The sequence below is a fragment of the Drosophila subpulchrella genome, chromosome 3R (assembly GCF_014743375.2).
Source record: "Drosophila subpulchrella strain 33 F10 #4 breed RU33 chromosome 3R, RU_Dsub_v1.1 Primary Assembly, whole genome shotgun sequence".
Taxonomy (NCBI): Eukaryota; Metazoa; Arthropoda; class Insecta; order Diptera; family Drosophilidae; genus Drosophila; species Drosophila subpulchrella.
In genome coordinates this window covers 4,165,811-4,181,936 of record NC_050609.1, presented here as the reverse complement: position 1 = coordinate 4,181,936, position 16,126 = coordinate 4,165,811, and the positions used below count along the sequence as shown (strand labels likewise).

Here is a 16,126-nt window from a genome sequence, read left to right as displayed (position 1 = left end):
TTTTCAAGGGTATCTGCTTTAAAAAATGTAGGACAACATATATATATACCTTCGTTTGAATTTCAAACCATATATTACTTAAACACAAGCAACAATTTTAAACACATATTTTCTGAATTTGATACAACTCTTCGTTGGCCTTAGTTTATTATGATGTATATTACAATTTGGTTAAAAACTGTTTGCTTAGCCTATCAACAAGCAGTTTAACTTCAAACTTAGAGATAAATTGTCGTTATTGTTAGCCGTATTAGATAAGCGAGTGTCCCTTTGGGGACCCTTCTCCAAATATTGCTTCGACTCCTAAATATCAGCTTACGGACTACTTGATTTATATTCACGTTGCGCATGGACAAGTTTCCATGCCGCTAACTTGGCTAATACTGGCCACTCCAGTCCACCCAAGATCCCCATTTTCCCCCCGGGATCCTTGGCCGTCGCCCGGTGTCCCTCATACGATTATCCTCGGCATTCCTCACAACGATTGTAAAAGGGTTACGATTGCTTTTAGTAGTAGGCCTGCTTAATGGCCGCACTGGTGATCAGGAAAGCGGAACCAATCAGCATGAAGGTGATGATTTTGAGAGCACTGGGTCTACCGGAAGAATCTATGGATAGGGGGAGATAAAAAAACTTTAGTAAGGGGTTTATAATCTTAATAAATGTTAGGTTCTTTAATATAATGTTCATTTGTTTTAGAATAAGAACAAATTATACATTTAAGATTAAAGTTCTAGTTAAATCTCTTTCTTTCATCTGTCCATTGTTTATATTATTAATTCTTAGTAAGATTTAAGATTGTTAAATATTATTTTTGAAGTTCTTCGTTTTTTATCTTTAAATAATTTAATAATTTTTGGGGGATAATTTTACTTACTTTTCTTATTGGGCATCACGCGAATGCACTGCTTTTGCTCGGAGTTCGCCGTGTAACCGAATTTGCATTGACACACGGAGTTGCGACACTCGACATTCTCGGGATCCTTCTCTATATAGCACTCGGTGGCTTTCGTGCAAGATTCTCCAAGCTCTGTGGAATTAAAAAATTATTTTTTTCAAAAAAGATTTTGAATTTGAAAATCAGAAGGGATCACTTACCGCGCTTTGTCTCGCAGACTCCCTTCTTCTCGTGCTGCTCATCGGTGCAACCACACTTGCCCTCCGAATTGCAACTGGCCAGGAGAGGTTTGCACTGCTCATCCTCGACGCACTCGTCCTCCAGCTCCTCAGCTATGAAAATATTAAAGTATTATATAGTAAGGATCAAACAATTTTAATAATTCTAAAAATTTAAATTTGTTAAGCTATGTCATAAACTGATTTCATAGTAAAGCATTTTAATCATTAAATATTATTTTAGAATATACTAACCTTCCTTGAGGCACTGGTCCTTGAAGTGCACATATCCCTTTCGGCACTGGCACGTGCGTGACTGCTCCTCCTCGTCCTTCTCCAAGCAGCTGGTGTTCTCAGCTACGCAGTCATCCTCCACCGAACAGTCGGCTCCGATTCCCCGCAGACAGAGCTCGTCCTTTTCAAAGTAGTTGTCCGCACAGACGCACAGGCGGTTGGAGCAGACGGAGTGATCCACGGGACAGGCATCATTCGACTCGCACTCTGCCCCAAGACCCTGTTTATATTCGCAGAGCTGTTTGATGGCATCGTACAGGGCGTACTCCTCGCAGGTGCACCGCCTCGGGATCTCCGGATGGCAATAGGAGGCTCCGAACGGGCTGCATTGGCTGTTCGATGTGCAGGATAGGTGATATTGGATGGCTGTTTGATGAAGAGTATGTTAAATAGATTCACAGGATCAAACCAAAGGATCCACTCACGTTTCCTGCAATTCCGCAAATCCCTCTCGTAAAAATAGTTCTTTTGGCATACGCAAGTTTTCGACAGCTCGTCGAACTCATATTCGCACTCGTCCGTGCTCTCTGCGATTTCACCCAGTTCTACAATGGAAATATTAGACTTTTATAAGGTCTTAAACAATATAATTAACTTTCACTCACCTGCAAAACATTTTCCATTGCGGGCATAATAACCCTGGCGACATAGGCAAATATTTTTTGTGCAAATCGAGTGCGGCAGACCCGAACATGACTTTCCATTATCCGTACAGCTGCTGCCATCTAGGTAAAGAAATAGGATTTAATTAAAATAATTATATAAAATATTTAATTAAGATATTATAAGCAATTATGTTAAAGTTTAAAGAAGAACTTTGTTAAATTTTTCCAGAAAAGTCTTGTGTTGTAGGCAAAGTAGAAATCGGACTGAAGAATTCGCGTTTTGTGGATTAATTCAAATTAAAGGAGTGTGATAAGTACTCACACTTCTTCTCATCAGCGTCGTCGTCATCGCGGCTAGATCCCAGCGTGGAATAGGTCTTGATGTCCTCGTCATCAAAGCGGAAGAGGGCGGGCAATCGGCGGCGTTGGTTGAGGGCGTGGCTCTGGTTCCGGCTGGAGGTGCGCCGGCTACTGGTGCTCGTGGAGGCGGTGGCTGTGGTGGTGGTGGCCGCATTCCGGACACTGCGCCCCACCTCCCTCAGCTCGTACTTCTCGATGCTCGTCTGGACGGCGATCTCGTGGGATCGCGGGGAGATGAGTGGCTCGGTGTCGCCATTGGTGAGCTGGGCGAAGGACACCTGGGCGGCGGCATCGCTGTGAGTGGGCGGGGGGGCGTGGACAAAGGCCTTGGTTAGCTGGCGGCGGCTCCTGAAGGTCGGCTCCTGCTCAGCCTCGGCGGTGATGGCCTCCGCTGTGGTTGAGTCATCCCCCGGATTGGCGGTCTCCGTGTCCTCCGCCGGAGTCGTTGTGATCTCGTCCACATAGGTGCATACTAGCCCCACGCACTCGGCACCGGCGCCCAGTGCATCACAGTCCTCGTTAACGACGCAGGCATCGTTTTCTTCTGCAAATTTAAAATGCAATTAGTTAACGACTAATTTTAAATGTAAATATTAAAATGTTTCTAAGTTTTCCATTAAATTAATAAACAGAACAATTATTTTTAAGAAACCTTTATAAATTGTGTGTCATAATATTTTATTAAATTAAAATTCCAAAAGTAACCATGACAAATATTACAGTTAGTGCCAATTTCTCAATGTCATGTTAAGGTTCTGTCAGATTTATAATAATAATTGTTTAATTGTCAAGTAACATTTATCGAAAAAAACAAATAGAGTCTATTGCCACAGATTTTATTGAATGTTCGGTCTTATAACCTTAAGAAGGAAGGGTATCGACTATCAAATTTAACTAGAACTTTACTTCTAGTTAAGGTCAGTCAAATAAAAACTAACATGATATTGAAAAACTGAATTTAGCCGAGAAAACAATTTAACTTGAAACTTAAATGTTAAAAAGATATTGACATCTACCCTGTACATCACACTTTCTGACGAAACCCGAATATAATTTGATTTAATAGGGTGAATCTGTCTATCAAAAATTGTTGATTATCTTTGGATTAAATATTGGCGCTTTGTGCTCACCCATTGATTTTCGACGGCAGATGTTTCCATATCTGTTATAATAGCCATTTGCACAGCCGCACACGTTTTGCTGACAACTCACAGACGCACGATCGTAGCCAAAATAGCAGTCCAAGTCCTGTAAGCAGCATTAAAAATCCATTGAAAATTAAAAGAACATATATATAGGATCCCTTTCCGATCTCACCGTTTCGCAGGACTCGCCGAGTCCGTTCAGTGGGCGACACTTGCCACGCAGATAGTTCTGGCCATCGGCGCAATCGCAGACCCCGGCTTTACAACTGGCCCCCGTTGGCATAAGATTGCACTGGACGCTGTCGTCGCACGTTTCACCAATGAGGGACGTCGCCAGGCATTGGGTGAAGTTATCCGCGAGCACCGAGTCGAATGTGGAACACTCGCACTGCCCGCTGGCCAAGTCGCAGCTCGAACCGTCAGCTGTGCAGTCCTCAGCGCTTTCACATGGCCAAAATACGGCCAACGCGCCGCCGTCGCCTGTAATGGGTTAGGGAAATGGGTTAGGGCATGGGCTTGGATTCGGAATCGGACGAAACGCCAGCCTGGTTGGTTAAAAATTAACGTCTCGACGGTGCCTGTGACCACACTCGGATGTGTCGAGTCAACCTAGTTTCGAGCCTCATTTCGGTTCCCCCTCGAGCCGCCCTTAATTATTCAAACAGGCTCCAGTTCCCACACTTGAGTAGCCACATTTTCATTCATTTCTGGGGAGTTAGCTAAATTCAGTTTGAAAATCCCTATTCCACCGCATCTTAAGTCTTTAAGTTGTAATTAAATGTTGCCAATCATGAAATACTCGTAGATGAGTTCTTAACTAAAATATGTATTCATATACATTAATATTTCTAAAATTATATTTATACGAAAATGCTTTTAATAGGTACTTTTAAGAACTCTTCTCTGTGATTATAATATGTGAATATAATATTCAGATTCAGTAATATTAAAAAACTCATCAAATGGTAAACATTTATTGAAATATAATAAAGCTGGTTTTAAGTAATTTCAAATATAATTGGAAATTATTCATTTTATTTAACTCCCATTTATTTTAACTCCATGTTAAGTAACTCTCCTTAAATGCAACCCTCAGAAACTTTGTAGATATAAGAAATGGTTTAAAATGTAAACTTTAAATAATTAAACTCCGATTTTGCTATTAAGCTTTGAGTTGTATTATATCTTTAATCCTTTCTTATAATCCTTTCCTGCAACCCATTCTTGAGGCGATAAATTACCAATTGATTGAACATCCTCGTCAATCATGGCCTGGCCACGCCCCCTTATATACCTGCCCAGCTGATTATTAGCCTTATAAGGGCGATCCCATCCTTCTAAAACCCAAATTCCCCGCATCGCGTCGCGACGGCAAAGCTTCTTCTGGCACGCAACGTGTCGGGGCCGCAATTTATTACGTATACGCCAACGACTTCCGGATGAGGTTGCGGCAACGAAAAAATTTCCATACAAAACAGTATCAACGCAGCACTAACAACAGAAACAACGCGAAAAATGGTAATAACAATAACAATAGCACACACTAAAGAAATGCTGAATTGCGCTCGACGCTTTGCCACTTTAATTTCCATTTTCCGTGGCCGGCAAAACAATTTCTCAAACCGCAAAGGACCTTGGGACCTGGACATTCGTGAGAGTCCTTTTTATGGTGGGTGGTGATGGGGTGGTGGGGTCAATAGGGCAAAGTACTTGACCTTGATTGCGTTTGCATTAATTACTTGTGTTTCTTTAATGTTATGACTGTCGTACGCCTACGTTATATTTGTCCACCAAATTGGCCGGCTGCCCTTTCGATGGCCTCACACCCGATTAATCATGGCTTTAATTCAATTACCGGAAATCGCTCATGATTTCCCCCGACCGTTTGTTTTTATTTCGCTCTCTCTTTTATTTTTTTTTTACCTCTAGGATTGAGGACCGCACAAGAAAGGACGCCGAGCGTTAGAAGCCAATGGAAGTTTGACATTTTCCCGGGCTAAGAGAGATTTCCCCGAACTGCTGGCTTATATGGCCAAAAGGCAACTGACCATTTCGCGTAGGGATTGGACTATATCGAGTGCCCAATTCCGGTTAATCTTATCAATGAGTCGGCCATAAAAATACTCATACATCTATGATTAACCGGAGGCATTTAGTGTGTTGTATGGTGGTTTTTCCTGATAATCCCAATTTGAATTATCGCTATGTGGAGTTTAAGCCAAATGTCACCGGAATCGGTTATTGGTTGCCAGGGCTACAGTGATTACCCACTTTGTTGGCCCATCGCTAAAGGTTCTCTGGGTATTTTAAGTGGTACCGATTACGACTACCTCTTATCAGCTTCCAACACCTGGCTGGCACACCTGTTCGTCGGTCTAATGGTTGTAGTAAAATGTTAACCCCTTCTGGTCTCTGGCCAAGAGTTAAGCTGATAACGCTGAGACGGCAATTTTATATCGATGGCTTGGTTTCACTTTATTTGCTTCGCTACCAAAAAATATAACTAATCTATGATTCACTCATTGACAAAACTACCTTAATAATTCAATATTTGTCATATTTAAATGCGTTTAAAGCTTATAATGCCATAATCACTGATAATATTTATGATAATAAAGATTTATTACTTAACTGTCAGTTATTCAAATACGAAGTAGTTGGATAACGTTTAATGACTAAAGTGACAGACAAGAGATATTTCACCTACCAATTTTCGTTATCTACTAATTAGCTGTTAGTCACAAACAAATAACACTTATAAAACTACCTTTGCCAAACCATTAAAGATAACAAAATATATTTCTTTTTGTTCTGTTATATTACAAAAAGCTTAAACTTTAAATTCCGTTTACACTTATATTTTGCTATTTTCCTAAGCTAAACATTTATGAACCCCATATCTCTTATTTGTATTTGCTAAAACTTGGGAAGACAGGGGATCTATTGCAAAAGTTTGAAACTTTACATGTTGATCCCAAGCGAAGACAAAGTTTTGAGACTCTTTAAGGGGGCGTTTCACTTGGAAGGTCACTCTGCGTCCATCCATTTTTTTCTTCTGAGACTGCGCTTCAGTGTCTACTGGTTCCACCGACTTTCACGTGAGGGTGACGGCCTTTTAAATTACTAATTGTAGTGTATTTATAATTCAATATGAGTTATGTGTTAAAAATAGCGGCCACGAGTGCCGCAAGAGGCGACCTTGAAAGTGTTTATCGGATTGTCCATAAGTAAAGAGCAATCGATGTAAAAGGGGTTAATTTTGGGGCCAAAAAAGTGACAGCCACAATTGGAATGGCTCTGCCCTTTGGCTAACCAATCACTGCAATCTGCAATGCTTTAATCCCAAAATATACAATCTTCTTCAGATTTCAGCGTAGTTCAGAACCAAATGAATGGCGTTTCGAGGGCTGTGATAATGCGTAAAACTCTCTCTTTTTGTTTGTTGCTTTCTCCTGACCGCGTTTGAATTTTCCCGCTAACTGGTATTGTTATTGTTTGTAGTTTTCCCTTCGTTTTTTTTCAGAGACATAACGTGAAAGGACATTTTGTGGCTATAAAAATGCTTTGCCACGCACGCGATGTAGTAAAAAGGGCAGCGACAGGTGCAAGAGAAGTTCTGTCCACCCATCCACCCCAACTAGACTACTACACATATTATATACAACTTTTTGTATACACTTGGATATGGATTTGTATATGCCCCAAAGTAATTCGGTACAAGTGCAAGGACGCACTCCTGAATTATCGACTTGTATTGTCCGATTTAAGTTCTGACTGGGATTTTTTCGGTCTACTCACATTTGGCCGAATGGGATTCTCCTTTTGCTATCGATGGCGTAGTTAAAATGCAGAAGTTTAATCAGGTTTTGTTTTTTATATACAGAACACTCACTATTCACTGTTTTTATCACTTATCACTTTTAAATATGTATTTTTTCTGGCATTTAAGGATCTCTGATTAATTTGAACTTATCATTGATACAAAATCTGGCCAGTTTCGGTTAACATCTCGAGTCCATCTTTAATCAACCTAATGCATGCAACAATGAAGTCAACAAATAATACTAATAATAAACTAAATTAGTGGATTTCAAGAACACATGCTATTGGGGTCGTTAGTTAGCTGGGAATGGGAATGGGAATGGGAATGGATATGGGGATGTTTATGGGAATCGAAATGGGAATGAGTTCCACATTCGATATGTAATAAATGACGCCCTATTAATGGCTTTGGTATTGGTGAGCTGGTTAGTGTATTGGTGATTTTGGTGTGGTTATGCATATAATGGATTGAAATACGTTAAAAAGAAATACGTTGGCGCGACGAATGTGATGACCTCCATGACCCGTCCGGTGGAAAACATGATTTTACTCTTAGCGCCGAATCGATACTCATTAAAGTTTTTAACATAAATTGCAACGTAATTTGCTTAATTATGTAATGAAGAATTTTTAATTTAGAGTGACACACCGTTAATCTCAATTTAATTCGGTTTATAAATGTGTTTTATTTTACTTTTTTAAATATATTCTTGTTTTTAGTTGGCGGTTGATTGGTTCATTAGGCACACGTTCAAATATCACTGCATTCTTTTACGCGCACTCCGTTAACACAGGACTCTTTCCTGGTGCGACGTTATCCAAGGACGAACGAATCGTGATCCTTTCGTAGCGAGCTTCAAGCCGCTACTAATGGCTTCACCTTTGGCTTCGTATGTTTACGACTCTCAGCGAAGTCCATACAATATTGAGAGCAGTGCGAAGGTGAGAATGAGAGCAGGAGAGCAACTGGGAATGTCAAAGCAGGACGAAGGTGGGTAATACACCCACAAAAATATCATTAAATTGTTGGAACCTGTTAGAACCCTTAAAAATATAAAACATACCCCTATATTTATATGAGTAATGAGTCCATTTATTTTAAAAGTACCTTACTGAAAACTCTTTTCATATTAAACTCGCTTAATAATCTAATAACTGTTTGCAAGGACTTTAGAGTTGAAACTTCCTCAAACAACAGACCCTCTGTAAATAATAACTTGAAATTGGTTAGAAAACTTTTTGTTTTTTGAAAATAAATGTTTTTCTATAAAAGCCAATTATCAGAGAATATTTAAAAAGGCGCAGCCAAAATGGTCAACTTTTTTAATAATTGCGGTTCTGAATATTAAGAAACATCATACTTGGCCAATCATATTGCTAATGATATATGCTATATGATACTTCAGTATGTTTTAAAAATGTATCACTTTACGCTTTTAAAAAATCTTAGGGAAACAATAATAAACAAGTTCAACAGATCATCAGTAACTGTTTTTTCTTACAAGGCCTACATTTTTTTTTAGTGTCGAGAGAGACACCTGAAACTCTGCTCGTGGCTCAGTCACGTCTTCGGGTCCTAATTGTAAAGGCAGCGGTAACTGTATTCTGACCCGCTGGCAGAGCAACAATTTTCCGCCCTTCAAGTGTCGTGGTAGTGTCATGAAAACTATGCACTATTAGGGGGCTCAAAAAGTTCTCGCGGCGAAAAAAAAAACCCACTCACCCCGCCAAAGATAGCAAAATTGGAGCAGCAAAAATAAATTATAGAAAATTACGTTCAAGCACTTAGCCAGGTTTTTATTACAAAATGATTTCCTTTTAAAACAGGCAACCCCTCGAACTTTACATGAACCGTCATAAATCCCTGCCAGAAAGTTTAGAAGGGAACAAATTTGGGTCAAGTGGCCGCATTGGAATTGAGCCCTCTACGAAATTCGGACAGCACTTGTTTGCTCGCTCTCTCTTTCTCCAGGCCAGGTGGGAATACAAAGGATTCGTCGGAAATGTTTAACCACAAAAAAAACACTATCTAAAAAAACTACAGAGAAAAAAGAGCGCGAGAGTGTATTAAAAATGGGACTGGGTCTAACCCAATACCACTGGAAGGCAATTCGCTCGACAGGATAATGTTGTTGGTCAGCAAAGGTCAGGTGGGTGTAATAGTGTGACTTCCTACAGGATATATAGAACAACAACAAGGAGCTTGTCCGAGATTAATTATGGTTTTATTACTATCTGGATTACTTCAGATGTGATATTCTCACAAAAAAGGTGTGTTTTTCAACTTGGTGGACATATATGCACAGAGAAAAATCTGACGTTATCATCTGAGCTGAAAATGTTCTTAAAAATAGAATGACATTTTTAAGTTGAAAATGTTTTTATTTTGCTCGAATCAAGTTGAACTGGGGGTATTTATGTACATTGTATATCTCAACAAATAAACTATTAGTTCAGTCCGTAGTGTATTTTTAAAAGTTGTTAAGTTAACTCAATTTAATATTTCTCTTCTCACCATTTCGTTCTAATATTGACAACATTGATACCGAAATGACCTTACACGGTTTTTAAGAACGAATGTTCTCAATTCAAGAACAATGTTCTTATATATTTCTCTCTGTGTGTGTAAGTTTATATATTCCTTTGATATAATTAAGATACCATTTTAATTTTATAAAAAATATCCTAGAAAATTCGAAATAGTACGTAAACTCACAAATATTCTTAAAATAGAAACAAAATCGTTCCCATATGCTGTTCTGTAGTAAGGTCTCTGTTTAAGTTCCTTTGGGTACATTGTTTAAGTCATTACGGCTCCTTTAATAGCACCGTTTAGCCATCTGCCACACTTCTGGCCACTGATTGACCAACAACGTAAACACTTATTAAACCTTTTAGTTTCCAGCTGTACAATTGTCAAAGTTTCTGTAAATTATATATTATTTGAGGTAAATATTATAAGAACAAGTTTTAAAGTGGTTGGCTTTTAAGCAATTATATTTAATGATCCCACTCTCCACCTATTAAAAGACTTCGGTTGAGGGTTATTACAATCTTTTATATATATGAAGAATGGCCAAAATAATATCATTTGAAATGGTATACCTACTCGTACCTTCTCGAATGGTGTTAATTTTTGTCATTTTCGGTTTTAGGATAAGCAAATGCATGTTCCGAGTACACAACATTTGTTTTTACGACCCAAAGAATGTGAGTATGGAAATCGTTTGGATTTTCCCGGTTGTTGGCTTGGCCAAAAGGGCTATTTTTGGACCGAAAACAAAGTGTTTTGCTGGCCAGGACACGCGACCAGGACAAGGTAACGCTAACGGTGGAGTCACAGGCGAATATGGTAACATGTTGGTGGCTATGCAAATGCAAACAATGCATTGCCCTCGAGATTCGATGTCGACATATGCGCCCACAGCAAATAGGAATAGAGGAATACCAGAGTAAGGTATTTCCCAAAAAGCGGAAAATGGGAAATTGGAGGGCGCGACGTTTAGTCACCCGAATGGGGCGACATATGCGGTTTATAAATAAAAAATCAATCAAAAAGTCTGTAAATATATAAAGTGTCCTAGGTCCTGGGACCCACGACCCAGTACCTCTGATGTCCCATCAACTCCCCCACATTCCCATATGCATGCCAAATGAGCTAACAGCGGAACATCACAAAAACAAAAACAAAGGCGGAAACAGAAACAGAAACTGAAACAGAAATAACGACTACTAACATGTGCGGCTCATAAAAAATTCAAAATTTTAATCGAAACATAGTGCAGGTGAAGCGAAAAATAGAACACGGCACTATGAGACTGAGCGATGCGCCCAAATAGATAAGCAAAGTGCATGCCGTTGTCTGCAAATGCATTTATGGATTTATGGATAAGGGACAAAAATAATGCCCAATACTTCACTAATCGGCGCACTTATTCGACAGCTCAGCTTTAATACCTATTAGTAAATTAATACATCAGTTTGTACTACAGATCGTTTAACGGAATGAAATAGAAAGTAATTAAGAACTTTGCTATGAATTAAATTCACCTACTTGTGGGATTTTTGCAGATTAGTTAAGCAGCTGTTTCAAAAATGCCGCCAAATTACAAAGTGCATTTTAAAATACAGATACTTTTGCTTAGTAATAGCAAATACAATGCATAAATTAACTGTTGAAATAAGTGAATAATTAAGTAGGTACAAAAACTTAAGCCACAATAAATTCTCGGCAAATAAAGACAGTTGAAAATGGGTTCTCTTTATAAAACCCACTATTTGTTTTTCACATTAAACCTCATATGATATGGAACTTTATAAAAAAGCGCTTAAGTTTTCATAACTGTTGGTAAATGTGTAATTATATATTGTGTTTCTAACATATTAGCTAAATAATAGTTTAATTTATAATAGAAATACATTAGTTCATACCCTTACCCATAATTTTTAGTGTAGCAACTTAAGCTCCAACGTGTGTGAATCCCAGTTTATGGGGTAAAACATGGCTGACATGGGCCATGCGAAAGCCAATTGGCTGTCAGGACTGGACTGGTCAAAGCGTGCACTTTGACCCGACTGCACGAGCCGTCTCTCCTTTCTGCCCACAAAGTGCAGCTCAGTTGATTGCACAAATCGGAACGTGAAAAACGTTTTCCGACGTGCCATCCACAATACATCCACACATTATTGTTTACAATTTTTTCTGGGATGGCTTTCACTTGTTTGTTGTTTACCTTTCCTTTCATTTTTCTTTCCACCTTAAATATGCATTGACCAAGTAGAATCCTTGAGACGGCCTAAAATTAAATGGAAAAGAATAGAACGGATTAATAATTGACAATAGATTATTAATAGAAATGATTATTTTCTACTTCAAGACATTCTTTTTTAAGTTTTTAAAGTAAAACGCACTCAATCATAGGTATCTAAGAAAAGTGATTTACAGATAAATTTAAGCTAAGAGTTAACAAAAATCCAATGGTTTTTTAACCACGAACATAATAATTCAAATATATCCAATTTTAAGACTTAAACTTGTATTATAACTCTTCAGATCTGAGCTTTTAGGCTTTGGAAAGATCAAATAAGAAAGGTACGAGTACGACAGAGCTTTCTGAGCTTGGGTTTAGAGGCGAATTCTTATCGCCACTGTCCGTTTTACATGTGTTGCTTTCTGGTTTACAGTTGCCAGATAAATTCTCCATGTTTCGGCGAGAGGGCGACGATAAACTAGCCGCCAAATCGTGACAAATGGCAAATAATTTCGCGTTGTAACATCGTTGTAACCAACCGATCAGCAGGCATTCCCAGTTGCACCGCCGACGAAATGCCAATCAGTCGCTCCATAGCTCGGGTTACGCTTGGTTTAGGTTTTGTTCCAAATACTCAATTAGTGTTTCGTATATATGTTTGAATAGGTTTTTTTTTAAATTTCGGCACCATGAGCAGCCAGTCGTGGACGCTGCCCCGCCTCTCACAATCAAGTGCGTCCATCCACGGACTTCTGGGATCCGTGCGGTTGACCTACGCGATTTGCGCCTTCTTGGCCACTTGCCTCCATGCCGCCATGCGGAACATGCTGGGCATGATCATCCTCAAAATGGTCATGCCTCGGCCGGATGATGAACTGGATATATCGCCGGAATCGGCTCGACTGAATGAGATCAACATCACCTCTACAGGGCATTGCGGATCTCCTCGGATAGTTATCCACCCACTGATCCAAGAGACTCAGGCAGGTCGAATTACCTTTAAAAAACCAAATCTGCAAGTGAAATTCTAATTACTATAAGTACATAAGGGATATAAAACATCTTAAGCAACAGAAAAAAGGTTTTAGTGAAGTCATGAAGAATAATACAAAGTGCTGATAATGATGATAGTGATTAATAGCCATCGAAGAGCTTAAATCAAACAAGACATAAATTAGTAAGTTATTTATTGTCTTAAGCAATAAATTGAATTTGTTAAAATACTACTAAGCGATAGTACTTCTAAAACTTAATATTATTTTATTAAAAATTTTCTAGAATAAAAAAAATATACGGCTTAATTGATTTTCTCTGTAACTTGTGCGGTTGGTTTTTAGTACTAAGCAGATGATTTTTCAAAGAGCTTTAATATTAAATTTATTAAAATTTTAAGTAATAAGCATTTTAAATTCGTTAATACCTTTTGTAATATTTCAGTCTTATAACATTTTTGCAGTCGGGAGACTTACCATGGACCCGAAACCAGGAGCTGGCTTTTCCGGGAGTTTACTATTATGGCTACGTGGTTTCCATTTCGTTGTCCGGCTATCTGGCAGATCGGTGCAGCAGCAAAATGTTGTTCATAGTGTCGCTGATCCTCGAGGCTATCGCATACATCCTGCTCCCTCTAATGGCCCATTTCAGTTTCGAGACGGCGGTTATTGATCTGGTAATATGCGGCTTGCTAGCGGTGAGAATAAATAAAGATCAAGTACCAGGCAAATACCACTAAAGATATTCATAATTCTTGACAGGGCTGTGGAAATCCTGCGATGTACAAACTATTTGTCACCTGGGCTCATCCCACAGAGCGAACCGCGCTCCTGTCCTTCGCCTATAGTGGAATTCTAATGGGATCCATGTTGGTCTACCCGGTGGCCAGTTACCTGAGCAACTTTGGCTGGGAGCTTTCATTCTATGTCGTCGGTGGAGTTACTCTCTTCTTCGGCATCGCCTGTTGCTTTCTCATGTACGACACCATAGAGGAGCATCCCCGCATCTCGGATTTGGAGGTAGATTACCTGATGCAAGGAAGGAGCCATTTGGGACTTCAGGAACAGCAGGTGAGTGGTTCATATTTCAATTAGGGTATTCAATTGCGTTGCAAACGTTTGAAAAGTGTAAAAGTGTAAGCAGTTCCAACAACAATTTCCATACAAAATAGTTTTCAAGGCCTACAACACCCCAGCCTATGTATACAAGTCTGTTGTACTTGTGTAGAAATAGGGGGTTAATAATGGGTAAGAATTTTATCTAAAATACTAAAAATATACTGAAAAGTTGGGCTTAAATCCATGGTAATGACAGTGAAAGGAAAGAAACAAATTTAAATTTTAAATGCAAAAGAAAAAAATTTGTCTTCTATTAAACAAAATCATTGAATAACAATTTCAATGGAAGAAAAACCCTCAAGAAAGAGAGCCAGGGATCTCAAAACTAAGCGATGGTCTGAGAGCGAAGTTAATAAAGTCCTAGATTATATGTTGGAGCAATACAAAAATTTAAAAGTTATCTTTCTTTTGCACGTCAATTTCCTGCAACGATGTTTCGAAATAGAGAGCGTTCACAATTCTCGTCTGGCAAACTTACAAAGTTTACACTTTTGCAACGCAATTGAATTCCCTAAATATGTTGTTTTTTAACGTTGTAAGCCACATAAGATTTTTGACATGCTTTGTATCTTCCTTATAGGTTCTGAGGGTTCCATGGAAGAAGCTGTTAACGGCTCCGTCCGCATATGCTTTCGTCCTGACCCACATGTTCCACAACTACACCTTTCTGATTATAAGTCTTCTGATGCCGCGATTTATGCGCGAGGCCATGGAATTAGACCTGCGGGAGGTGGGCTTTCTTTCGGCTGCTCCGTATCTGGGCGGGATCTTTTCCAAAGCAGTGTGCATCCTGGGTGGCAGCTATGTAGAAAGACGAGTGGGTCCCGATCAGAACTGTATGCGAAAAATGCTCTACGGAATCTGTAAGATAAATTGATATTAATCAAGGATGGCACAGATATCTGCAGAGGTTTAGAATTATCTCTGTACCTTATTATGGATTCCAACCTGTACAGAAATCTATAGCATATAGTATATCTCATTAAACTTTATTTTTTTCCCTTAATAACAGGCAGTATTCTGACATCGTCTTTGATTTGGATCATCATCCTGGCTGATTGTGAAGACAAAATACTGGTCCTGTTGATGTTTGCCTTCTTGATGGCCTCTACGGATATGGGTTTCAGTGGCTACTGGCCCACGCTGCTCTACTTCGCGCCCTCTTTCGCGGGATTACTTTCAGGATTGGCCAATGGAATGGCCCATCTTTCCGGATTCCTGGCGCCTCACCTTGTCGCCGCTTTGGTGCACACTGTAAGATCGGCGAAAATGAAAATTGGGCTTTATAATTTAACGTTTTTATTTATCTCATAGGGTAGTAAAAAGGAATGGAACACGGTGCTGTTAACACTGATAGCATTCAATACGATGGCCATGTTGGTATTTTGGTTCTGCAGTAGTACAAATCTACAACCCTGGGATCCTCGCAGCGAAAAGAAGAAAACAAGATCTGCACCAGCAAAAGAAATCTTGAGTTAACATTATGATTGCATATCCATGTTTTATTTGATTTTACTTTTCTGTATTTTAACTCTGTTACTTTTAAATAAAATTATGTTTTGTAGGGATTAGAATTAATCTTTCACGACTCGAATTTTCAAAATAAAACAAGCTTGTTTTATATATTGAAAGATTTAGTATCCGAACTTTGAAAAATGCGCGATGATTTGAAAGCTTTGATAGTTAAAGCTTATCGATAGTTTTAGGTTTGCACAGAGCAGGCTAACACTTATTTCTTAAACAGACACTTTCGGTATTGTAGTTCAAAAATATCATAGTTATTGGACAAAAATATGCGTTAAATCAGACATCTATTGGAGGTCGAAGGTGCATCGGGATCACTTGAAAGTCTATCGATAGTTGTATGTTTTAACGGATAATTTTGGCATCCCTCGTTTTGGGTTCGAGTCGCGGCTGAATTA

General features: G+C 39.0%; 2 protein-coding genes across 7 annotated transcripts; one reads left to right on the top strand and one right to left on the bottom strand.

Annotated features, from left to right (window-relative positions):
• Positions 1-116: 116 nt before the first annotated feature.
• Positions 117-12,766, bottom strand: LOC119563471 (prion-like-(Q/N-rich) domain-bearing protein 25). 4 transcript variants are annotated; one of them, XM_037876898.1, is made up of 11 exons: positions 12,633-12,766; positions 11,780-12,138; positions 3,693-4,000; positions 3,506-3,623; positions 2,338-2,919; positions 2,016-2,135; positions 1,836-1,955; positions 1,372-1,776; positions 1,099-1,230; positions 878-1,030; positions 118-608 (listed from the first exon to the last, which is right to left on the bottom strand). In XM_037876898.1, exons 2-11 carry the CDS (start codon positions 11,781-11,783, stop codon positions 508-510), a joined length of 2,043 nt encoding a protein of 680 aa, XP_037732826.1. In that variant the 5' UTR covers positions 11,784-12,138; positions 12,633-12,766; the 3' UTR covers positions 118-507. The 4 variants fall into 4 exon arrangements, with proteins under 4 accessions (XP_037732815.1, XP_037732826.1, XP_037732842.1 ...); XM_037876914.1 differs by lacking the exons at positions 11,780-12,138; positions 12,633-12,766 and adding exons at positions 7,319-7,550; positions 8,037-8,152; XM_037876887.1 differs by lacking the exons at positions 11,780-12,138; positions 12,633-12,766 and adding an exon at positions 5,444-5,553 and having other exon boundaries at positions 117-608.
• Positions 12,747-15,771, top strand: LOC119563517 (sialin). 3 transcript variants are annotated; one of them, XM_037876971.1, is made up of 6 exons: positions 12,783-13,076; positions 13,550-13,783; positions 13,848-14,156; positions 14,785-15,067; positions 15,217-15,458; positions 15,519-15,771. In XM_037876971.1, exons 1-6 carry the CDS (start codon positions 12,783-12,785, stop codon positions 15,681-15,683), a joined length of 1,527 nt encoding a protein of 508 aa, XP_037732899.1. In that variant the 3' UTR covers positions 15,684-15,771. The 3 variants fall into 3 exon arrangements, 2 of the variants coding, with proteins under 2 accessions (XP_037732914.1, XP_037732899.1); XR_005222131.1 differs by lacking the exon at positions 15,519-15,771 and having other exon boundaries at positions 12,747-13,076; positions 14,785-15,154; positions 15,217-15,351; XM_037876986.1 differs by lacking the exon at positions 15,519-15,771 and having other exon boundaries at positions 12,747-13,076; positions 14,785-14,934; positions 15,217-15,370.
• The last annotated feature ends 355 nt before the right edge of the window (positions 15,772-16,126 follow it).